This window comes from Pleurodeles waltl, chromosome 2_2 (genome assembly GCF_031143425.1).
Source record: "Pleurodeles waltl isolate 20211129_DDA chromosome 2_2, aPleWal1.hap1.20221129, whole genome shotgun sequence".
In the NCBI taxonomy this organism is placed as follows: domain Eukaryota; kingdom Metazoa; phylum Chordata; class Amphibia; order Caudata; family Salamandridae; genus Pleurodeles; species Pleurodeles waltl.
In genome coordinates, this window is record NC_090439.1 from 586,898,527 (window position 1) to 586,925,116 (window position 26,590).

The following is a 26,590-nucleotide window of genomic DNA, read 5'->3' on the forward strand; positions in this document are numbered from 1 at the left end:
ATATTTATAACCCTTGCCTAGGACTTACAAAGACATAAACATCCAGTGCTAATGTACTCCAGGTCTTCTCTGGACACTACTTCAAACTGAACGGTGCAATCCCTAAATCCTGCCTTTTATTACTTATACAGCAAGCTCTCTGCTTCTTTAAAACATCCACACCTCAGCATCCACATCAGCAGGCTACCATAAACTTTATTTTGGTAGAACTACAACATAGATGTTGTTATGTGTATTTTTAAAGTGCACTATTGCCCATGAGGGTATCCTGGTGCTGATCAGGTGTGTGTGCCTAGCCCTGATTATGGTAGGTTAGTTATTGGAAAAACCAGGTATTCCGCTTCTTGTGGAAATCAAGAAGTGAGGAGTAGGCTCTGATGTGGTATAGGAGGCTGTTCTGTGCTTTAGGATCAATGTAGCAGAATGCCCGTTCTCCTGATTTGGTCCTGTTTATGTGTGGAATGTATGCAAGTTGCAGTGCCACGGAATGGAGCTGTTTGGGTGGTTGTGGCAGGAGCTGCGACTGTTCAGGCGCGGGGGCTAAGTTGTGTAGTGCCCTGAATGTATTTGTGAGGAGTTTGAACTGAGCATGTTTTTTGTATCGGAAGCCAATGGAACTCCTGAAGTATAGTGTGCTGTGAGTTCTGTGTGAGGTTGAGGATGAGTCTGGCTGCCGATTTCTGAATGATTTGTAGTCTTCTAGTGAGTTGCTTGGTGATCCAGGCGTAGAAGATGTTCACCTAGTTCAACTTGCTGGGGGGGGGGGGCATGAGTGACAGTTTTCTAGTGTTGCTTAGGACCCTTCTGAAGATCTTCCTCAGCTTCATGAGGGTCTGGAAGCAGGATGCAGTGATGGCGTTGACTTGTGTGTTGATGTCCAGTTATCTGTCAATGATTATTCTGAGGTTCCTGGCATGGGTGGTGGGTGTGCATTTGGGTCCAAGTTCGGCCGGCCACCAGTTGGAGTCTCATGGTGAGGTGTTCTTTGCGAAGATCACTACGTTTGTCTTGTCAGTGTTGAGATTGAGACAGCTGTCTTTCATCCAGGTAGTGACTTTGGACTTGCAGGTGGTGATCTTGTTTCTTGTGTTGGGGGTCTTGTGAGAGTATGAGTTGCATGTTGTCGGCATATAAGAGGATGTTGATGTTGTATGTGCATTTGATATTGGCCAAAGGGATCATGCATGTGTTAAAGCGGTTGGGGCTGAGCAATGAACCATGAAGCACTCTGCAGATGAGTGAGGGATTCATAGGAGCAAGATACCTGGCTGACAGCTTGTGTTCTGTCTGTTGATAAGGAGCAGATTCAGCAGAGAGCAGTCCCTTGCATGCCAATGTCATGCCGATGTCTTATGAGGCTGGGTCTGAGACTGTGTCAAATGCTTCAGAGAGGTCCAGTAGAATGGGGGCTGCTATGTCTCCCCCGTCAAGGATCGTGTGGATTTTGTGTATGGCGGCGATGAGTGCTGTTTTTATACTGTGGTTGGGCCTGAATCCAGACTGAGTGGCATCAAGGAGCGGTGATTGCTGAGGTGATCAGTGAGGTGTTGGTTGTTTTGTTTATCTAAGAAAGGCAATATCGAATATCTTTGGGTAAAATGGTGATGGTCCAAATAAGTAATGTGCTTGTTTATGTTTAATTGTGCTGTATTAAAGTTCATTGTTTCATGAATGTGTGGACTTGAATAGTACATAACATGATCCGCTCTAAACAATCCTATTAACAGAAGGAATCTGTTGCTTTAAACTGCTAATGCTGACATTGTGGGCTCTGGTACATAAGCACCTTTCAGATAAGCTGTATCACCTGGAAAGGTGGACTGCAAATTACACAGCTCTGTGGTAAGCCCCAGAAAGAGAGGGTTTTTAACAAGCAATCTCTTTTTACACAGGCATTTACATGTTCTGGCTTAATGGAAATAGGCCAGTGGTCTTTCAAACAACAGAGCATCTTGGCTTATCATCTGAAGTGCAAGGTCCCAAACTCTGGATCTCTTTAGCCCTGGGACTAATCTCCACACCAGTGTCCTATAGTGTAATGACACCCGAAACAAAGCCAACAGCACCTCTTGAATTACATAATATTCCTTCTCAACATCTTGTGGTGCTCATAATGGAAAATTATATGATCACTTCTTCATCTCTTGAATCTGACTGATATGTGACAGCTAAGGAGCTAAGATTACTGAATGTGAGTTTGAAAATGTCCAAGGAATTTGGGAAGATTGTTGAAAGATAAACAGAAACCGCTTTCTCCTTGACCATTGTGAAGCTATCAGAAAGACCTCCCTATGCTTTCTGAGTACCTGCCCAAAAGAGAAAATGGAGAAATGTACATAAGACCTCTGGTCCAATGTACTGGCATAGCATCTACTGCCAAAGCCCCAAAATCTGGAAAAAGAGGGCAAAATTGGTTAAGTAGAGTATTCTGCTGAGAGAGAAAAAATCTAGCCAGGTAGAAAAGAACCTTTGAATAATACTCTGAAATAGAGGAGCTCATACATGCAGGGAGATTGATGAAAGAAATATCCTGCTTAGCTGGTCTGCAAGCCCATGCTACTTCCCCAGAAGATAAACCATTCTCAGAGTCAGGAGATTAAACACCACCCAAACACCAATCTGTTGAGCTCGGGAATCAAGAACAGAGACTGTTGTCCTACCTTGTTTGTCTACATAAGCTCTCTACACTTGATTATCTGTGGAAATCAACATAGCTTAATCTTGCAAGTTAGGGAAGTGAACTTAGGAATGCTCATAGGAGAGCCTCCAACTCCTTCCAGCTGGATGAAGCATTAGTCTCCTCGCCAATAAACACTGCCCAGGATGGAGAGATCCCCCTATGTTGCTCCAAACTCCTGGCCGCTGGCATCTGTTGTTACTATTGTTGGAAGGAATGTGACACTCCCTTTGCCAGTTGATCTGAAATTAAACAACACTGAAGCTCCCAGCAGTTCTTTTGAGAAACTGGGTTTAGAGTCTCCTAATTTGCTGGGGTAGGCTTCCTGAGAAGTAGTAGAAGTTGGAGCAAGTGATCCAAATGCATCATTGCTCAGGGGGCAAGAGAAGGCTGGCAGCCAAGTTCAACTGCACCCTTTGCCAGTCACAGGACAATGCTTCTTGGGCTGAAAGAAGTTTCAACAGACAGAATTTGAGTTTCTCTTGGGAAGTGGAAAAAGGAAAACCTGCCCCAAATCTGTTCTGAAAAGGGCCCCTACAAATTGCATAGACTGAGATCTTACTAGGTTGACTTGTCCAAGTTCAAAATGAATCCATGTGACTGGCAAAGACTGAACACCTCTTGAGTAGCCTTGCTTCTCTCAACAAAAGAAGATGCACAGATTAGCCAGTCATCAAGGTAAGGAAACATAAAATTCCTTCTTATGTGAAGAATGCCCACTAGAGGAGCCTGTTCGTGGGTGAACAATCTTGGGGCTCAGGCTGAGTGGAATAGAAGCACCCACAGCAAATAATAAAGTCCCATCAAGCAGAACCTGAGATATTCCTGAAACATTGTATAGATTGAGTATGCAGGTAAGCATGCCTCAGGTCTGCAGAATGCCAAAAAATGTCCTGGGGTCACCATAGGAGAATGGACTGCAAGGTTGTCATTTTGAATGGTTAAAACAGTAGAAAGGTGCTCACGTCCTTAAAGATCAATGCAGTATGTAGTTGAATGAAGGTCTGTGGCCTGCAAATAGAATTGAATAACAACCTTAGCCCTTCTCTGCTTCCGGAACTGAAATAATAGCAGACTTTGAAACAGCTCCTGAATTCCCTGAAAAAAGCTTTTATGATTCAAATTGCGACAGGGAATTGTTGGCTGTTGAGTTTCATTTTGGATGACAGTTCTGTAGTCATTCCTCACAATTTAGAGAACCCATCTCTTGAAAGTGGGAAAAGTTCAAAAGGTGGCCACCAATTGGTCTGGTACTGCCAGGATTTGGAGGTAGTGAGTGCAGGCGGTAGATATAGGCTGATATAGGAACTTTTCAGAGTAGGTGCCTTCTATGCCAGAACCCTTATCCCAGAAGGACTGAGAAGCAGGCTTTCAGTGAGAAGAAGGACTGAAGGAACTACAGAATCGAAATCCTCTATATCTTAAAGGATGATGAACTAGGGCCATCAACTTTCTGTCCTCAGCTGATTTCTTGATTGACTCCTCCAACTGAGCTCCAAAAACTTTGTGCCAAAAAAGGGAAGGTGAGAGGTGATTTCTTAGAAGTATCTGATTTCCAGGACCAAGCAGAAATGCCTGACCTAGATGCTGCTGCGGCAGACAGTCAGAGGATATGTCTGAGGGAATTTGTACTCTCTGCTCTGTAAGAGCTAAGCGTTGAGAGTGCATTCTGCCAGCAAAAGATTTCATAGCTGCCTCAGCCTTTTTACCCATGAATCTGCAAGGGAGACTTCCTCAAAAATTATTGTGTTCTGTGAAGCAACTCTACTATCAAAGATAAATGGAAACTTCTCCTGAAAATTGGTTGAAGGATAGCATCTGCTCATGAAATGTGGAAAAACAGATTGGTCCATGTCCTTGAATGCTCTGGTTACGACCTTGCAGCATTAAGTAGTGGTAAAGCATCAGGCTCCTTTTTCTGATGCTGGAGGAAGAACTCCTACTCCTCTTCTTCCTTAGAAGCCACAGGAAAACTCAGATTGTTCCAAGTATGATGAAGTACCTCTGTTAGCTCTAAACCTTGAACATACCAACTTCTTTGTGCCAGGTCCTCTCCGTCTTTTCCGTCGTCTTGTGCCTCCTCCCATCTGCTTTGTTTCATAGAAGTTTGGCTCTGTCTTGCCCTGAAAGCGAACTCTACAGCTTGATATTTCGAAAATTAAAGAAGGTTGGACTGTGTTAAATCTGCAGGATCCTCTACATTCTTAGACGGACCTGCATCTTCCTCTATCCCCTGGTGGCACTGCTTTCAGTATGCTTCTTTATCTCCATTCTACAGAGAGAGAATCACTTCCTGCTTACTTTTTTCTAGGAGACCTGATCATGGGTCTAGCGTGACTATGTTAAGGACAGGCAGTATCTGCGGTCTCAATCGGTAGCAGGCAGGCTAAAGAGGGTCTGGAAAACCTGCTATTGCAGGGTTAAGATCTGCACCAAAGAAGCACGTACATGTGCACTCGTGTAGAAATCATTGCAACACCAGTCAGACAGAGTTGATAAAGAAGTGTGATAACCTCTAGTCCACACAAGAGCACATTCGAGCACCTGAGGCAGACTGGTTGAGTGAAGTAGAAAGAACTGTACTACACATCCCAGCGCTGGGTCTACCACGGCCCCGGGACCCCAGTGTATAAACATTTTTTTAAATACCATGTAAATAAAAAATATAACTAGAATTACCGCTTCCAGGTAGGAATCACTCAATAGAAAAAAGAGGCAGAACAAAACAGTAAAATCAGTAGGATTCCTCTTTAACAGGCTAGGATCTCGGAACTTGTGAGTCCCATCTCGCAGTAAAAGCAAAGAGAATCTAAAGGGAGATATTGAGTAGGAACTTATGTTGGTTTGACAAGCACAACTCTTGATGTAAGGACTGAGATGAGATGAGGAAGATGGATGAAGCGACAATAGTCAGTCTACGCAATAGAATTGAACTTCTCCCCCATGTAGCTACACTGCCGAAGCCAGAAATATACCAGGTTCAGCAAGCATATGAAGATAGTAAAGCATATGGAATTTATACAAGGGGCATGTAGTTCAAATTAGTGTAAGCTACATAGGCCCTCATTCCGACCCTGGCGGTTTCAAACCGCCAGGGTGGAGGGCAGAGGAAGCACTGCCAACAGGCTGGTGGTGCTTCCCGGGCCATTCTGACCGCGGCGGTAAAGCCGCGGTCAGAAAAAGGGAACCAGCAGTTTTCCGCCGGTTTTCCCCTGGCCCAGGGAATCCTCCAGGGCGGCGCTGCTTGCAGCGCCGCCATGGGGATTCCGACCCCCTTCCCGCCAGCCTGTTCCTGCCGGTTTACACCGCCAGGAAGAGGCTGGCGGGAACGGGTGTTGTGGGGCCCCTGGGGGCCCCACAAAGATTTTCAATGTCTGCTTAGCAGACAGTGAAAATTGCGACGGGTGCCACTGCACCCGTCGCACCCCTGCAAATCCACCGGCTCCATTCGGAGCCGGCTTCCTCTTTGCAGGGGCTTTCCCGCTGGGCTGGCGGGCGATCTTTTGGAGATCGCCCGCCGGCCCAGCGGAAAAGTTGAAATGACCCCCTGCGGTCTTTGGGCGGTTTCCGCCCGGCGGGCGGCGCCCGCCACCCGCCGGGGTCGGAATGACCCCCATAGTATTTTTGTAGATTAGAGATTGTTAAAATAAATTGTAGCAATATTGTGCTTTGCATTTGTTTACTTCTGGCATTAGTGGTGACTTGCACCTCCAGCACAAACATCACTTTTCTGTCCAGGCCACAGCACTTTGCCGCAGTGTTATTGCCTCCACTCACACCTCTAGCTCAGTGTGAGGAAGAGTTCCCTCAATAACTGCATCTCTAAGAAACACCCTTAGTGGGCTGCTCACTTTTGTCAGTTGTGCCCAGTGCCCCTCCTTGCTCGCCTCTTTGCCAGCATCTTCATTAGCCTGACTTGAATCCACAATATTGGGTACTTACATGAATGGCAGGGTCACTCTGGCTCCACGTGCAGTTACACACTACAGTCCTAAGGTACTTGGATATTAGGCTCCCATGGATGAACTGCTGTCCCAGGTGTGGCACTCGCTGCCAGCCAGAGAAATGCAGGTGGAACAACAGTCATGATACGGACTTTAGGCCGTAATTCAGATGAGTTAAGTTCACAGGGGAAGCACATGGTTTGTCTAACTCACATTGCAGAAGGCTCAGCAGCATTCATCCGAATATTAGATCTTTTAGCTGAGGATATACACCTAAATGTATTAAATGCTCCCTTCTTAGGTTCACCACCAGGAATAAACACTTGGCCTGACATCTGCAATCAATCTCAGCAGCACACTTATGTAGGAGGGAGACTACCAAGGCAAAATAAGGCTCCATATTTTGGACAATGTAATTGCTTTGACTATGGTGGCGGCATCCCCCTCCCTACTGAAAAAAAAAACAGAAATTATACTGCTGTTTTGGGAGTTATAGTATAGCTGTCGGCTGGGTGAATCCGATACATTCTTTGGATAAAATAGAAGATATGGGCGTAGATCCGAATCTGCTCCATCTATTAAAATATTACACACAGAAAGCCAGGTAAGGCCCCAATAAGCCCTTCTCGGAGCTTTTCATTGGTTTTGAGTGCACAGATGCTTGGGGTTAGCCTCTGCACGTTAAAATGGCTTCAGCAAGGCTTTATAGTCATGTCTACTCTTTTTGATTTATATACAGCTCACGTGACACTGCACTTTCAGTCACTAAGGCGGTGATTCTAACCGCGGCGGGCGGCGGTCGCCGCCCGCCATGCGGTTACCGCCAAATGACCGCACCACAGTCACAAGACCGCGGCGGCCATTCTGGCTTTCCCGCTGTGCTGACGGGCGACCGCCAAAAGGCCGCCCGCCAGCACAGCGGGAAAGACCCAGCAACGATGAAGCCGGCTCCGAATGGAGCCGGCGGAGTTGCTGGAGTGCGACGGGTGCAGTAGCACCCGTCGCGAATTTCAGTGTCTGCTAGGCAGACACTGAAATTCTTTTTGGGGCCCTCTTACGGGGGCCCCTGCAGTGCCCATGCCATTGGCATGGGCACTGAAGGGGCCTCCAGGGGCCCCGTGGCACCCCCTACCGCCATCCTGTTCCTGGCGGGAGACCCGCCAGGAACAGGATGGCGGTAGGGGTTGTCAGAATCCCCATGGCGGCGGAGCGCGCTCCGCCGCCATGGAGGATTCTCAAGGGCAGCGGAAAGTCGGCGGTACACCGCCGACTTTCCGTTTCTGGCCGCGGCGGTCAGCGGTGCACCGCCAGCCTGTTGGCAGTGCTACCGCGGTCATTCGCCCTGGCGGTTTTTACCGCCAGGGTTAGAATGACCCCCTAAATGTTATCCTCCCACATCTAGTCCCATCACGGCATACATTGACGATCTTCCTGAGTTTACAAAGACTACTGGAAGCCGTGGTAAAATTTTATTGCAAAAGTAACTTTGTTATCAATACCTCAAAAAGAGAGAGCATGATTTTTGGGAGATAGTGTAAAGGAACCATAGCATATAAACAGAAACACATTGGAACAGGTCTCGCATTATAAATACTTGGGGGTAACGTTCAGCCAAAGCTTGAACTGCAAACGACATTTTGAAGACAACTGTAAGATATGGTTTACAGAAATTGGGTCTTAGATGCTTCAGTCCGTTTTAGCTGAACTCACGCTGGGAGAAGTGCAGAGAACGCCTTGGCTGGGCTATCCGGCAAGAGCTGGCCCTTAGGTCATCTAAAACAGTCCTAGGGATTACTGTTTACCTGCAGAAATATGAGCTCCAAAACACCCGGGATAAAACAAGCATGCGCACGGGAAAAGAAGACCTTTTGTTTATGAGCAGGTATTAGATGCTAGCTTTAAATGGTAAGAAATCAATAGAGAAATTGAAAATCGGTGGCACACTAGCAGAATATTATCGCTTGCTTAAACCCCTAAGGTACCTTATTTCTTCTGTACAGTAAGTAACAATTCTAGACTCCAGAGCCTAATGGAAGGGATCCAAATGTGTAAAAATACTAACGGTGGCATTTTTGTGGCCTGGATGTGGAAACAGTGTTACAACTTATTACTCGTTGTCTGTGTGTAAAACTTCCCTCAACTGGATTTTTGAAAGCATTTATTACAAAATGAAAGATTAGAATGGGACATGCACAGCCCACTAAGTATGTGTTCAGTTGCTAAAATGTACAGAATATGCCACTCAGTTACGAAATATGTGACTAGGCCGCTGCGCTTACTGAAAACAAGAGCAAGGCCACATGATGCAGGCTATTAGTAAAAGTGCCACCACTCTAGAGGATTTCACTACTAAACTCCACTGATAGTGGTTACCATTATTTTACTTTTGTGATAAACTCCTTTCTTGGAAATTTCGTTTTATATTTTAACTATCTTAAGAATTTGGTGTTACTTGAGCTTTTTGCTGGGTTTTAGGGTGTTTTTTTTATCGTATTATCTTTGTAATTAACTTTCTACTACAATTAAGTCTCCCTTATTTCCATTTTTACTGATTTTAACAGATAAATACAGACCGAAAGCAATTTATTTCCCTATTTATTTCTAAATGTGAATACAAGCAGAAATTAGGTTATTTTTTGCGTGATTCTGAATACTGTCAGTCAGGTCAGGCCAATTACTGTGCAGATTGAAAAGTAATACAGTTTCAAAAGACTGAAATTGTAGTAAAGAGGCTAAAACAAGGCTGTCCACAAAATTGATAATAAACCGTGCATGCTTTTATACCACTGAATTGATTTATAATCTCGGGGTCTTCATATTATTGAAATGTCTCAGACATACAAGTCGAAGTATACATTTATTGATTAAATAAATGTGAAAATACAATAGTTTAAGCTTCCTCTTTTTGCAAAACGGCAAATAAATATAGATAAACAGATCAAATTAGCAGAAAGTAAATATGGATAAAAACAGATGCAAATATCAACTTGTAGGATAATCGGCCAAAATGGAGCTAGAAGACGCAGGGTGGAAACATAAAAATACAGCTTGGGTGTTAAAAAAAATACATAGAGGGAGAGTGGAAGCAAATACACACCCTTCTGGCGCTGAGTAAGTCACAGAAATGTTGTGAATATATGAATGGCCTGCTTTGCAAAACTACTAACAAAAAAAAATGCTGTTAGTGTAGAAAAATGCATAGACCACTTATATACGTTGACAGCGAGAAATCAACAGCCATTTTGGATGATTTAGCTGGCGACGCTGTAGAAGAACATAAAGAGAAACCAATTCACTTAACCGAGGAGGAAACTAAGAAAATACTTCAACCATTCTGCAAGGACGGTGTTTCCAGGCCAAATGGCCTTCCAGGAAACATTTACATGTAGACGTGGATTTTTGGGCATCTTATATGCACGTCCTCTTCCAAGAATGCATCCTGTCATCTAATATTCCGGCCTCCTGGAGGGGCTCCCTCTTGCTCCAGAGCCACAAAAAAGGCAGTAACACAATACCTGAGAATTACTGTCACGATTCACCTTTGGCTTACCGCCCTGATCAGATGAGGATGACGTGCGGCCTCGGTTCTTGTAAGTCCTGCTCTGGCCGAGGTAGGGGGCAACCCATTCTGGTAGCCACGGTGCTGCTGACAGTAGCACGCCACCACAATCCGTGCCCTCCAGAAGGAGTCCCAGAGGAAAAACCCAGAAGGGAAAAAACCTCCAGACAGGAACTCCCTGGAACAGAAAAAGAGGACACAAGAAGATCCAAACTTCAACGCCTGGAATTATCACTGGAAAGGCAGGGGAAAAACAGGAGCAAAAACTGGAATCCAAGAGAAGACCAGCAGGAGCGTGACCACCATAGGAGAAGTTTTGCAACGCAAAAAGAAGAAGAATCTAATCCCTTATATACCCCTTAGCAGGAAGTGACATGCAGGAAGAAGTAGGAACGCCATCTTGGATTGGGAATGGGGCTATTAAACAAGATAGGAAAGACACCACTGTAGTAAGGAGAACAGATGCATGCAGGGAAGGGAAAGGAGAATGGTATGCTGGGAAAGGAAAATCATGGCTCCCCCAAGAAGAAGAAAGAAAAGGCCCTTGATTGGGGGACCAGGTAAGTGAAAGGACCGGGTGGGGGGGCGCGGGTACCCTATGACAACACCTGCGCCGCGCATTGTACGCGGTGAGTCCCAACGCCGAATCCTGGGCCTCCAACCTTGCCGCAGCCAAGGAAACCGTCTGCGGTTGGAAAAAAGGGCCACAGCGGCCTCCGACCCAGACAACGGACCGCGGCCCCCACCCTGCGACCCGAGTGGGAGATACCTCGGATGACCACGGCATGACAATTACAGATTAATTGCCTTATTGAATGTGGAGGTGAAAGCCTTTGCCAAGGTACTGCTGTGTGAATTACAGGCGTAGGTCACTGAAAATAACATCATCTCATATTATCACATGGGGTTTCATCCAAAGGTGTCAACAGTGGATATTGTGATTGCCCTTTCATATTTAGTGGACAAGGCACTAAAAAAGAACTTGAGTTCACTGTATGCATGCTTCGTAAACAACAGTGCAGATTTTGATGTCATTGATCGGGGAATCCTATGGGCTAAGCTTGCTGCATGGGGGATCCCAAAAATCCACATGTGGCAATAATAGCCTTGTATACAGACACTTGGGTCCAAATTAAGTTAACTCACACCCATGTCATTCCAAAAATAAAAAAGCTATAAAGGCCTAATACATGGATGTGTCATTGCGCCACTACTATTCAACTTTTGCACCACCAGAGACCTAGGACTTGCACTGTCGAAAGGGAGCCTCTTCCCCCCAGAGTTTATCCACTCAAATTACCAGTTCTACAGTATGCAGATGACTTGGTAATATTAGATCACACTCACATAGGGAACTGGTTATACCACACAATTATAACATCACAAATAGCTTAAAAGTGAATTCCGCAAAGACCAAGGTCTTAGTTTCAGACAGTGAGCAAAAAAACATCAGTTGGCCTGGAACTTGGGGGCCCTAAATATATCCACAAACAGCGAATATAATTACCTTGGTGTACTTTGGACACTGGGAAAGCCTTTCTACAGGCAAAGGCAATTGAAGAAAAGGCTGCTAAGACTTAATTTGCTGTAGCAAAATTTCACTGTCACCCTCAGAGTCCATCAGCCGAAGGGATACGAATAGCGCTCTGAGCAAACCTGCATAAACTATTGCCATCCTGCCTACCCCGGAATGCTCACAAATACATGAGAGCGGTGCCATAGGGTGGACTATAGAAAAATCTTTAGACTCACAAAAACTAAAAGACAGACATTATTGCACTTGGTATTTGGATTGCTGAACATTGACATTGAATGTAAATGGGCCCTAGTAAATTAGCAGGGACTAAGAAGGCTCAGTGAAAGGCATTTTTGTTCAGGCGATTTTCAATGAATCAAGAAGCCCTTGAACAAGATATCTCCATAATGCTTTCATTACATTAAACCTTCACAAAGAAAGTCTGAAAGAACCAGTCCTGGCACAGTCCCATCTAAAGAGCATTTCAAGAAAATAAAGAAAACAACGCTTGAAAGAGCTAGACTTGAATGTAATTAGGCACACACCGGGTGCCCTGGATCTTTGCAAATCACATGAGGACGTCATCTGCTAGCCATACCTAAAGGCTCCAGTGGGGAGGCAAGCCCTAAAGAACATCATACTCATTAGACTCCTGGTGCTGCCAATATGGGAATTTAGAACGCATTGGAGATCAATAACGCCAGGACACCAGCAGTGCAGAATTTGCACCTATGTATCAGAATCTGCAAACCATTTACTATGTGCTGCCCAACACTGTTGTCCCAAAGGCTTTTCTTGCTAAGGCCAGTATTTTTGCAGCATGGCCTAAGAAGCTGCAATGACCCAGAGACCTATGTCTATGCATGTGAAGTTCCTATGAAGCTAGCAAGAATTGTTAAATATTGTGTAAAAGAAGGAATATTATTGAGTGAAGACAACCTATAATCCTTGACCTATAACTGATGTTACTTTGTTTTACTTTTCCCACACACTTGCACTTTCTTTGCATGAACTCATGAAGTGAATTTAATGCTGCTTTTTTGGATCTTTCAATTAGTTGATTTTTTTATTTCTTGCTGTACAAGATCAAACTTAAATTTTATTTTTGTTATTATTGTGACGATGTTGCGGGAATGCTATAGCCTTTTGGGGTTCTTTACTTTGAAGGTTTTGCTTGCATTCAAAGTTGCACTTTTCCTACATATTTGCACTTTCTTTGCATTAACGCATCACATTAATTTGATGCTGCTTTTATGGATCTTCTTATAATGAGATGGCTTTTTTAATAATTTATTTTTATACAAGTTTGGACTGAAATGTTCTTTTGTGCTATTATTGTGAAGATTTGAATTAATCATACAATAAAGAATTAATTCATTCATCCATTCATTCACAGATGCAAATATTAAAAAAAAAAATACCAGAAAACCACAAGCCCTAATTACAATTTATGTATATTATAAATAATGTTACCAAAGTGCTAATAAACCTGAGGAAGCCAATACTTATAGGTTTTGTACAGTGAAAAGAGTTTCTTAAGCTTCACAGAGGCATACAGAGCAATTATAGTATCTACAGCATAGAACCACCTTCCCTCACATGCAGATCAGTTACAAAACTGACAGAAGCAGAGCAAATTTCCCTTGCACATAAACCAGCACAGCATAGGCAGCACCAGTAAGCTTTCCTTTTATGTATAGAAAAGTGCATCACAGCAGTGCGCTAGGTTTTCTCGCTCACATGCAGGACACTAGCATAAGCAAGGTTAGTATTCTTAGACAGGGCAGATGCAGCAGTGCCTTCAGTTCTTCAGAGAAGTGGAAAAATCAACAGGGAATGCCTACTTGCAGCCCATCTGGTTCTTAGAGAAATCAGCAGTATGTGATGGTGTCTGCTAAGTGTGTATGATTATAATGATGGTAATATGATCACAAATCTTGAAAGTCTGTGTTTTATACAATTACTACTTTTCTTCTCATATTATTATACCCATTATTATATTCCTTGACCATATATTCCCTTACTATGTATTTACACATCTATTTATTTATTACTCTAGTCCTACTGTACTAGAGAAAAATTAAATAAAAATAAATACAATAAAATCTAAATAAAATTCACATTATAAATAAGTAAATTAAAGTACAAAAATAATACTGAATAAATAAATTAAAGAAAAATAGAAAATAATGATTAAACTTTTTATATATTTAAAAATAAAATTATAAATAAATAAAAAATAATATAAATGTACTCTCTTGTAAGCACCATATGTCATGTCTCTATCAATCTATCCTCCATCCCCACTCTGTCTCATCCCAAACTCTTTCTACTACATTCCAAAATAACCCTGCCTAAGCTCTTACCTCCTCTTCCACATCTACCTCACCCAAACCTCAGTTTACTACCGTGATTGCCCAAACAACCCTGCTAAATTCTCACTCATCTATCCCACCTTCGACTCATCTACTATGATCTCCCTAACCCTTTCCACAGACTCTTTCTTCCTCCATCTCTCCTTTACTCATCCCAAGCCTCATCCTATTGCTAGTTGGGGTGATGTGTGTAGGTAGTTATGTGTGAAGTGCATGTTATTTAGTAGCACTGTGTGTATGGCTCTGTTATGTGTGAGTGTTGGTGTGGAGTAGGTGTAGAAATACGTCTAAGGTGATGCTGTAGACATAGGTCATATTTAAAGGGATGAGTAAGGCTTATAAGTTGTAGGTGGTGATTTGGGGTATGGGTGGTGTTGTATGTGGTGGTAAAAGTTGTACATGATAGTGTATGTTATCGCTATCTGTTTAACTGTACTGTGGGGATGCAGGTGTAAAGCATATGTAGTTAGACTCCCACTCCTGCCCCTAAGTCCTCCTCAAAACCTCAGCCTATTACCAGCAGTGACTTTCTTAGATACAGATCAGTGTGCTCTGCTTACGTAGACATACGCCTCTGAAGAGGGTGTTCAAACACCCTACTACTTAGTATCCCAATCCCTACTCCTGTGATCCCAATGCAATAATTTGTTCATCACATAAACAAAACAAAAAATATCTATTTCAAAGCTGTGATACTTTACAGTCATGCTGGATGCCAATAAGCTATTTGGCAATGCAGTAATGAAAATGTACTTTACATTTTTTAATTTACATAAGATTCTTAAGAATTATTCAACAGATTGTGTTTGCACTTATTGCTGTAAACCCGTGTAAGGAAATTATTTAGTAAAAAAGATTTTGAGATCCTCATCTCGATTAAAAAAGGGAAACTCTTTCTACATTGCCCAGTGTCCTTTACCTTGGTAGAATAACCGCAGTTATTTTTTTCATATAGATTCTTTCTTTTAATTTTGTTAAGTACTTATCCAGTGATTACATCTGCCTGTTTACTGTGATTTTGGCATAACCACAGCCTACAAATTACTCTACAAACTACTTTATGAATAGAACATTTGCGAAAGGTCTTGACTTTAATTAATGCCCATCATTGGTCAATATTTTCCACAGTCCAGAATGGAGCACAAAATGTTCTTATTGTTCTTGAGCCATATCAGTTTATGAAAGATCTCACATCACACATTCTGGACTGTTTGGAACCTGGACAAAGGATACCTGGGCTGATTTAGAGTTTGGCCTACACCACCACGCACAACCACAGAGTCACTGTGTAAGTATGTAAGACTTAGGGCTTTAGTGTGTATGGCTACTTCTTGACACACGTGACATATCCCATCTTCCCTATTACAAGTGCCTTATATCCTATAGCACTACTAAAATGTCAGGTGGGATATCCATCACATTTGTGACAGAGTAACCCATCCGCCAAAATGGGAAAAAAAAACATAGGGCAAAAATGGATATTCTCACACTTTCTCTTCAAATAGTCCTTTTCAGGCTGATGGCATGTCTCAGTGAGCACCATCATTAGGCTCTGTAGGATTCTGCACCCAAAAGATCTGCATACCATAGCAGGAAATTTGCTTCAACCATTCCAGCTGCAAGATATGCCTTGCTGGAACCATGATTAAACGTTATGCTGCCACCAATACGGTAGACTGCTCGGCCCCTGTGGATACCCCCCAGAGCCACTGCCAGCTAGAAAAAAAAACAGTATCCCTCATTAAGCTTACACCATTCAGGCTTCTGTGCTGGCATCATGTTCACGGGTGCTTCCACCTTAACTCTTTTACACTAGAGTCACTGGTGCGCAGCTTTAGAGGACCATTTGAGTCCACGGCAAAGGTGTGCAGTTGATGACCAGGGCCTCCATTTAGAGTACTCGGGTGACAACCCTGGATACGCCTCAACTACTGATATGGTCCTCATCGAGATTTAGTACATTGATGGATAGAATAGATGTGCAGGTGCGGAGTGAAGCCAGAATACGATTTATTCTTGGCTCACATACCAAAGGATGGTACTCTGTCCTTCGAATGCTTAATCTCAGTAAGCCTTATATTGAGTAGTAAATGATGTCCTACGGGTCGCTGGTACCTAATAGCTGCATTGGTGCTCCCCTACTCACCTCACAGTATGGCAGAGGACACCTTGCACCCCTGTCAAAACTAAAGGATGATTAACCTGCATGATTTGTTGCCAATATAATGATGCTGTTATACAACACCAATAATTTTAGATGCTTTTCCTTCTCAAATGTAATATTGATTGGTTCCTCTGTGGGGGTGGGTGCTCAAAGTATAGTTAGTTTACTGTTTCTTATTTTTTGTTTCCATTTTCAACATGTCTTGTGGTTCACAATAAACATTTAATTCTGCTGGACAACCTATTAGTCCATAACGTGAGAACAGTTTAATGAATATATGACCCATAAGAGAAGCATAAACAGAGTATCGCTGTTAAAGAGGTACAAATGACTCAAACCAGAAAATAGCTCCCATGCTTTTCTGAAGTATCTTTTCTTTGTTTTTATAGACAAACACCAACATTTGTTAACCAAATCTTAATGAGCATGTGGTGGATTTTCCAACTATTGCATGGTTTGACCAACAAATAATATGAAGAAAGGCTCCAGATGATAAACGTGAATAATGTATTATAGAAGAAAGCAAGATCAATGATACGATGATAGAAACAATTCACATTTCACAGGGAAATCAGCACGGAAGACGAGACAAGCATTCTTTATTCAATGGTTATTTATAGAGCTAGAGAATGCATTATGAGATTGCACGTTGGGTGAGAGTAAAGAAAGAAATATCTTGTTCAAGGAAAGGAACAGCATCCCAGTAGAACTAGTGAAGTTGTATATTGTTAAATAAAGAATGTCTGCTACAGACTTAAGGTAATAAATAGTATCCTAAGTTATGATGTAAAGCTGGAGAATGATACATTTTGTAATCAAGAGTAGACATGAAATATGGTCTGGATGACTCAGCTGTTAACTCTCCTGTTTCTGTGTGTTAAACTGTAGTGTGATCTGTCCTTTTGGCCCAAGCTATAGGCAACCTACGTTGTGGCAGGTTTGAAACCCCGGTCCTACACTGCTCTTAGTTCTGTAAAATAATATCTCAAGTGTGAAGGATGATTATTGGTATCACTTGACTTGCTGCATAACTACAGAATAACTGCAATGACTTGAGTTTTTTGTATTATTACACAATTGTATTATTTACCATTTGCGTACTACAGCACTCACGTAATCATACCAAACTTTACACTCCATTGATAATTGCTTTTGAAAACTGTTACTACAGCTGAAATACAAATACAAGTGGTTTTTCCTAGTCTTCAATGTGAAGCGCTACTCGTGAATTGGTAGCAGTGTTACTCTCCAGGGCATTTTTGTTTGTTCCTCACTGGATCCGGTCAACATAGCAATCCAGTAACAAATAACCTTTCAAAATTACATGTAGAGCATATTAGACTCAGCAGTAAAAACTGAAAAGTATTTTAATGAAAACCAGGGTGGTTTAATAAAAGTTAAACGTAAAAGAGAAAGCAAAATAACTGGCAAGGATTCAGTCAGTACTACAGGAGTAGGAATAAATCGTCATAAAAATGCATGAAGCTTGGAATATAATGCAAATAATGAAATAACAGAATAGAGTATAATTCATCTCAAGCAAATAAGTCATAAATCACAGGTCAGGCCAGCAGCGTTGCCTTTTAAAGATCAGGGTTGAGTGAGTTGAAAACCTTTGGGAAAGGTTCATTTTATAGGATGAAATACATTAAGATTCATACATTTGGTGTGAATGTGAAAAGGTCTGTAAATGCCATACAATCGTGTTAAAGAAAGAGCATTACAGTTTTCAATCACATTCTTAAGCACTATCCCACAGATTCATATAGTGTAGTTCCCATCCCTGGTACTCCTAAAACACCTTAATAATTAGTACAGATATCGCTAGAAATCAAGGTTAAGTTCTCATTAGAATCGCACTGTAGTCCCAATAGGTGAGACCTTGGGAAAACATTCACTTTATTAGTACAGCTTGAAAACGAAGCATTATGTACAGAAGAGACTTGCATTATGTTCAAAACATTGTTTACAAAATATAAATGATATGCTAAACACACAAGGAAACGAAAGAAGGATGACTGCATGCAGGAAAAGGATGGCTGAAAATAGCAACAACCATTTTTTAAATCAAGGCCTGCAATGTTCATCAATGAGTGTATCTTCTCAGCAGAATGTCGTTAATTTCTTATGTGTCAATTACAGCATGTTAATACAGTAATGCATTTTATTTAAACATGTGACCCCACTATTACTATATAGTGTTTCTCTTTATCTTTAATACTAGCCGTTATCACGCAGCGACATAGATCTGTGACACTACCTCAACTTGTCACTGTTGTAAAGAGGGAGGGTTGACTCTAACGAGGGAAAGCTCGTTCAGCTTTAAGAGTACAGTTAGGTGCCCTGGACTGAGCCAGTGTCGCAGAGGTCGGTTCTGGAAACTGGTACTCGTTTGAGGGGCGCTTGCTATGAGCACCAGTGTTTTTCCTCGGTGGAACCACGCAGTCCCCGTTGCAACCTGCTGCTTTGTGTTAACAGCTGCCCCTTTGAAATATACAATGGGGCCCGGGCTGAACCTGAATGGAATAAAGGCATTATTTTCAGGGTACTTAGGCCTTTGTACCACTAAATACAGCGCGTAGGATGCGACTTATTTGTAACCCCGCATCAACTGCTAAGGCACTGTTAAGTCACCAGTATTTGGATTTGAGCGCTAAACTGAGTGTGGTAGAAAAGTAGTGCCTATTGGTTGTACGTGAAGCCTCCCCAAAGACCCCTGTTTATTGACCCGAGAATAAAAGTGAGTGCGTCAGAGGCCCTGACAGATGCTGCCCCTGGTCGGAGCGCTCTTTGTGCGTGCAGCGGAGCGCGGGCAGGGAAGGTGCGGCTGCGCGAGGGACGCGTGTGCAGCCTGGGAGGGCGGACTCTGCGCCGGTGGGTCCGGGGTGCGGGGGAGGCGGCGCGGCAGCCCCACGCGCCAGATGCCGGTCCCCACGGTAAAGGCCCCGGCCTGCTCGGGCCGCGCGCCGAGGAGATGCGAGGAGTTAGCCGGTTGCCATGGAGAGAAACCTCCCGGCCACGTGACCAGGATGCTGCTCCGGGTGACGTCAGCGACGGGCGGGAGGGGGCAGCCAGGGCTGTGGGAAGCAGCAGCCAGACCCGGCGACGCAGCTCGCGCACACAGAGCCCTCTGAAAACCGCCCCGATGCCCGGCCCGACGCAAGCGCTCTCCCCCAATGGCGAAAACAACAACGACATTCTGCAGGATAACGGCACCATCATCCCCTTCAGGAAGCACACGGTGCGGGGCGAGCGCTCCTACAGGTGAGGGTGGCGGCTGCAGCCGGGGCGAGGGCATTGCATAACACTGGCACCGCTGCATGCGAAGGCTGCCACTGCCAGCGGGCCCCTCCACCCGCCTGCCCTGGGGAGAGCAGTGGGGCACTGGCAGGCGTGCTGTACCCTGGGGAGGTTGAAAGCCAGATGACCATAATCCCTGCTCTGATTTCAGTACCCCGCCATGGAAACCTTCTCAGCATCACTGGCTGCCTACTGCGTGCCATGAAATCTGAACGGATCTGCACGCCTCATGCAGACTGTATATACATCTGCAGCCTGAGGGGTTCAGATTGGTAGCCCTTTAATGTTCTACTCATAGTGCCTTCTCGTCATGCCCGTTACTGCACCGTTTCAGACTCCTGCTGCATGCATTGATGGAGAGTGCAGTGGGCACGGAGAGTGCAGTGGACAGTGTCCGTGCTATTTCAAGGGCTTCTTTCTGTGTGTGGGGTTTCCTTTTCCGCTAATGAAAGCTGAGCAGCGTGGCCAGATAAAGCGCAGTGAGCGGGGTGGAAGTGGCAGCTTGCCCTGATGCGTGCGGCAAAACATGGATCCCCATTAATGCAGGCTGCAGCAGCAGGCTCTGATGGTAAAACTGCCAGGCCGAGGAGCTTTGTGAGATTCGGGCCGCTGATTGGTGCGAGGACTGACAGCACAGGTTGAGCTGCTGTGCATTCACCGGGATTCCTGCCTATACCCAAACACCCTAGGGACGCGCGGCTACAGGCCACAGCAGGGAATCCGTACATGAAAGAGAATTTATTTTTTCTATTGCTGAATTAGCAAGGAGGTTTAGCAATCGCTCGCTCTAATATCAGGCAGAAAATCACAACATAACGAAGAGATGGCGGGTGTGTGCTCAGTCACTGCCTTCCCCATCCAGCAGATGTATGCTTCGGTGGCATTTACATTAATGCATTTCACATTATGTTTACAAGGGTGAGCCCATTAAAGGTACAGATGAATATTAGTCATAGTCAGTTCTCACTCGTTTTAGCGGCGATGTTTAATGTTTACTGCCAGTTTGTTTTATCTCGGTTGCGAAAGGGCAGACAGTAGAACGAATCCATAGCACCCCAGGCGTGTCAAGTTTCTGACAGGTTTCAAAGTGACACATTCTTAGTGTGGAGATTTGTTTGTAGATGTGTCTGTATTTACATCCATAGCGTGTAGAAACACCTTGTTTTTGAACAGGTTTACTCTGATATGTAAAAATATGGAAATCATGTTTATTATTCAGTTCCGGATATGTCGACGTCTGTATTTTGTATAACGTTTCCTACGCCTGACGAGGCGTAGTGTGTACCTAAAATGCAAATTGTGTTACACTGCCAATTTACTCAGATACTATTTTTTTACGAGGTATTCGTTGTGGTGCCACGCGTCTCATGGTATCTAACGTTGTAGATGTCACAGCGCTTCACACACTGTTTGGCATCAACATGTGTTTGTAAAATGAAATGTATATTGCCCGTCCACAACAAAAATTCTGTGCTCTCCCCCTCTGATAGTTTTTGGCTTTTACTCTGCCTGTGACTACTGCTCTTGTTGTAACCATTTACCCACTGGATTGACAGCGTGCCTCCGGCATATGGAATGAGAAAGGCCTGCTGTTAAGATTAGAGGAGGAAGAGACCCAGGGCCAGCGGCCTTCTGAGACTGGAGGCCATCGTCCAGGGACTGGTCGAGCAGGCTATCCGACATTGTGCTCATTGTCTCTTAAGACATGACTGTGATGGGGGTTGTGAACAATGTCTGCAGGGTCTAAAATACCATCTGTTTATTAGTGGCCTCAGCAGTTTCAGGGTGGTCTACAATACACTGCATAATGTTGGATGGGGATGCTTCAGTTAATCTTACAAACTGGAACATCATCTGGTTAGCACTTCTTGTGATTGTTTTTGGCCGCTATGTCATTACAGAAAATATCCAACCACATGCAAATCTTTGTCCCGCTCGAGATACTTGTGTTTCCTTTCAGGTGGGGCATGGCCAATAGTTCAGATTTGACGATGTCTTTGGGCCTAGGCCAACAACTAATTTGCATATATTTTATTTATTTCTGAAATGGTGCAGACGAGCTAATATCGATTGAATGGATTACTATTCAAAACTGCCCCCGAGTTTATGAATGAATTTGCATAATCTTGATATGTATTTGTCTCCCTAAATGAAAACACCCCTCTACTTTAACATGGAGCGTTTGAGCTTAACTCTAGAAGAACTAAAGTTGCACTTTACCACTGACCACCATCAAGGGCTTAATGCATCTGGGATTGTTTGGGTTCATGAATTTATAGGTTAGGGCTTGGTAGTAGCAGTAGTTCGGGTGAATTGCCCTCTAGCGGCTAGGCCATGACTGACTCGTTTATAGTTGTTGGTGCTGTTCTAATATGGCACAGATGGATCCAGAATGATGGAAATGATTTCTATTTGCATAAATTGCCAGAGGTTGTCCTTAATTCGAGCATTCTCTTCTTCAGCTATATTACAGTACAAAATACACAATATTTAAAATACACTACTCTATCTCACAATTTTTGGCGAGCTCATCCAAAATTGCATCTCATTTTGGCCTGTTAGAAAACTTATTCTCTTTCGTAAACAACCATACTAGTTTGCTAGTGAGTATTACGTTGCAGTGTGTATGCACAGGTATGGTATTAGTGCTACGCAGGTTTAACCTAGTAACTGAAGCTCAGTAATTCTCATCCTAAAATATGCTTCAGTTACGGTTCATTATAGTATCCTTTATGAATATTTCTTCGAAAGTGGTTTGCTAAAAGGAGTTGAGCACCATTATCTCCGCTTAACGGTACACACTTGATTTCAAAACAGAGCTTCCTCTAAAAAATATGCTCTCTCTATTATATCCTTCCCTTTATCTTTTATTTCACTTTCTGTTGCATTTTATTAGCGCGATCTTTAGCAGTAACTATATTTCAGCCAAAGCACAATGACTTTCACCGATACTGTACTTTTTTGGGCCTCATAGTATTCTTCTTAATATTTTTCTAAGTCTGCTGAGGATAAACTGATATTGGAGTCATGGACATGTTTAATCAGATGCTCATTAGGCATTGTGCAAGGACATCATTGCCAAACGGTGAGAGAAAGAGCTCACTTGAAATAAATCTAAGAAAGAGACTATGGTTGTATACTCAGTATAGTTGCAGGACCTCGTAGCCCATGTCATGCAAACATGGCAAGTTTTCAGACAAAATGGAGAACCAGATATTTTCTTTATTAACTGGGCGAATTACCATTCCGGTAACTAGGTGAAGATTGTTAATGGAGGAGTACTACCGCCTTTGGAACACGTTAGTGCTTCCCTGTGTGGTGGTCATGGGCCAAGGAAGCCATCTTGCACTTGGCTAGTGCCCTTTTGAGAGAGCAGCTACTGCGTGACATTGAGCCCCCCTCAGGGAATACGCTGCCACATTTATCTCTAATTGGAGCTGTGGAGAACCTGCAGTTGGGAGCTTTGCAGAGAGTGTTACTATACTCCCACCTCACTAAGGTGCAAAACATTAGACCAACAAAAATAGTGGAGCGAAAGCACGTCTGTGCCGACAGGAGGTGCGGGGTAACCAGGTGGAAGGAAACAGCAAATGGTGGGCGATTGCCTAGCAACCAGAGGCTTCTGGTATAAATTAATCTACAGAAGAAATGGGAAAGTTGACTGAGGAGCGTGTTTCCAAGACAGTAGTCAATCTTGTTTAGTATTTTGACTGTTGAAAGAATAATGAAAACTATCATTTGTCATGTGATTTCTGCCGAGAACATTTTTTTTGTCCATAGTGCTATATACAGCAATAGCTTTCTTAGATAGCCAAGTTTCTCAATTGTTTTTAGCGACGTACAACTCAAGATACTTTTAAGGCAAATATGTTTGGTGGCTTATTTGTTAATTTGTGGGCTAATATTTAAATAGAATAATATCGGAAGCTTTAATAACATGTTCTTATAAATCTATCGTGCTAGACCTGGTTTGTGTCACTCGGTGCTTTACTGTAAACAACACAGTTCTGTTCTACTTTGTCGTGGTAAAGCCTAATGATTCTTTCTGAATTAAAATGCTGCGTGGTTCTGTCACTGTACCAGGTCGCAGTAGAAGCCCAGGTCGAAACTCAGTTGACCTCACTGCATTCAACAAAGCCATGCTAGTCCTCTCAAGCAGCTGCAAGCGTTGAAATTTGCGTTTGTCATTTCACCCAGACTACTTTCACTAGATACCTTACAATATGATGCATTGTATAATTTATTGAAAACCTGTGTTTGAAACCTAAGGTTTTGGGATTTCGGAAATCCAAAGGTTAAGGTGCAAAACACATTTTACTCAGGTTTGTAGGATTTCTGACACCACAAATTATTTTGCGCCTGCACTAGTTAGCAACATCTGCGATAAAATAGGCAATTACACAAGTAATGCTTCAAAAGAGTGGAGCAAATGTGGTGGAATTCAAACTTGACTGTTCCTATTAGAACATGGCAAAGACTGATTTGCATATGACGGGTCTCTATCTGAAGTGGCACAGTGGCTGGAAAATGATGAACTGGAATTAATCAAGCAGTTCTTCCCTCACTTTTTTTGTTTGTTAATGTTTATTCTCCAAGTGTGACATGTATGCCCGTATTTGAGACCCGTGCTGTCTCCGTCATAGGACTCAAGCTGTACCTCACTAATGAGGTGTAAGTAGGCTGAATCCGTTAAAGTGTTGTTTGTGTTCTTGTTCCGAGGGGACCTGGCCTGGCAGTGCAGGATGGGCTGTTCCTACTGGGGCAGGACCAATACTGATTTGCATATTGCAGTTCTCTGTGTGGTTTGGCATTGTGGGGAAAAATGATGGACTGGAATTTGGCCTGTGCGATCACCTGTGTTTTAGATTAATTCAAGCATTCCTTCCAACACCTTATGGTTTATGGCTGTTCTTGCTACATAGTGTCACTGGTTAGTCACCAATTATTATAGATATACATTGAGCCCAGCAGTCTTCTTGGCTCAGGCTGACCTGTGTTCTGTCTTGGTCATGCCAGTGCTCGATGTTTGAGTCAGAGGATCTGTAGTTAACTCAAGATGAGGTGAATTCACGATGCAGCCTTCATCATACTATTAGACAAATCAATTGGTTTTGACATAGTGACATCATTGTCCACAAACAGTTGCCTAAATGGACATTGAAGAAATGACATTGAACTGGCTTCATTGATGAGTCAAATGGCGATGGAAACAATCATTCAGAGACCAATTTAGACTTTCGTGGGGTTTACAAAAGAGAACCTGGGGACCAATGACATTTTTAGAGGTATTTGTAAAGCCATTCTTTTATTACGCAGACTATTCAGCCCGACCGAAAAGAGTGAAAGTATTTCTGAAGTTGTCCTGATAGCACTAGCAACTTTTTGAACCTATCCAAGACATTGATGGTCAATCGTGTTGATATCAAGTAGTACCAGTATTTTAACAGTCAGAAATTGGCACAGATATACTTGTAGAAGCAGAGTATTCCTCTAGTCTGGCTCAGATGTTTGAATCCTACCAAGGAACAGAAAAACTTTTCTGATCTGCCTAACATTATACTCTTCTCTGTAAGCAATGCTTCACCAGAAGTTATCTAAAATTCCATTAAATGTTGTTACAAATATTTTGGTTTTCATTGCAAGACTCAACAAATGAATACGTAATAGACAGTGACTCTTAGTAGTACAGAAGTCAATATTTTGATGGTAAATATTTATGACTACAGAGTAAGTTTCACGATTGAACCCTCCTAGAGTGTTTAGAACACGTGTAATATTTTTTTTCTCCAAAAGTCATCATCTGTTAAAATGTGTTTTTTTCAGGCAGAGATTAGAAAAGTAAGTGAGCATACCAGCTCCAAAATAATAAAACATTATTATATGTAACTGAATTATTTTGTGTTGTACATTTCAAAAGTTGATCAGGTGACACAATGGCTGGACGTGTTTTATAACTCCGTCACTGTAGTATTTTTCAGCACAATTTATTAATCATAGATAACTCAAGAACAGCTCCAGAAGTTTTTTAAAGAAATAAAAACATAATTATTCCTTATAAATCATGATTGTCTGAGGAAGATTGGTGCTAATTGTTTGTGACATTTCTAGGCTGGATTTCAGCAAAGTTTTGAAACAGCCCAGACGGAACAACTATTCATTGTGTGAATGTGCAATCGTGTGTACGCATTTATTGTATGTCTCGTGTATTATCTGCAGCCGTTTATTATCCGCCTGTTTGTGTAAGTAGAGCAGAGCTATAACGTACTCCACAAGAGCACAGCTTCGAAAATAACCTGTGCAGGAAGTCATCTCTGGAGTATAATGCTCTCACTGTGTTCACTAAAAGAAGAAAGAATATTGCATGGTCATTCTAGAGGTCATAGAAAGGGAAAACTTGTTCTTCTTAGGTTCCCGTAACATGGACAAACATTTAATGAATTAATTGTAGCCCTCTGTCCCGAGAGTAAATGATTTACTGGGCCATCCTCCAGAAATACCCCTTTTACTTGCCACTAAGCAAGGGAATTATGTATGACTTTGGTTTGGGTCAAGCCAAGCTGACATCTGGGTGCTTGTAAGGTGCCTACAGACCTGGTGTGCCTTGAGGGTGGAACGCCAATTGCCTTAGTTCAAGAGGTGAAAAAAGTGAAGTGAGCCAAAGTGAATGTGATCCAAGAACGACTCTGAAAACGACCCCCCACACCAGGTTAACTTGATCTTTTTTCACATGTTCTGCTCTGTCAGTTCATTTTGTGTTTGTGATGTTTGATAGTAGTCCGAATTTTGGTTGGATTTTCTTTTGCATTGGGAGATTTTTCTGCTGAAGCTATATTTGGTGACTGATTTTGTGTGAGGCTTAGGGTTTATACATGAGCTTTCTTTGCTATTTTTTGTTATTCTTTTTTTACTGGTTGGGCCAGTGTTAGTGGTATTTTTGAAAACCAGTGGAGTGACAACAGTGGAAATAAGCACTTCCTGTTTATTTGCAGAGCAAGTACTGAATGGTATATGTGTGCCCTAGTGTTGGAGCCAGTGCTTCATGCCTCTGTGGGTGG

General features: G+C 42.9%; 1 protein-coding gene across 5 annotated transcripts in view; it reads left to right on the plus strand.

The window, feature by feature from the left end:
- The window catches only part of MAPRE2 (microtubule associated protein RP/EB family member 2), a 663,286-nt gene that overhangs the window by 348,270 nt on the left and 288,426 nt on the right, over window positions 1–26,590 (plus strand). Inside the window, exon 1 of one of the 5 annotated variants that reach the window (XM_069220128.1) lies at window positions 18,977–19,499. The exons of the other annotated variants lie outside the window; for them this stretch is intronic. Within the exon in view, the coding sequence (XP_069076229.1) occupies window positions 19,210–19,499 (290 nt within the window). The 5' untranslated portion in view covers window positions 18,977–19,209. Of the gene's footprint in view, window positions 1–18,976; window positions 19,500–26,590 lie in introns of those variants that run through there. 5 annotated transcript variants of the gene reach the window in all.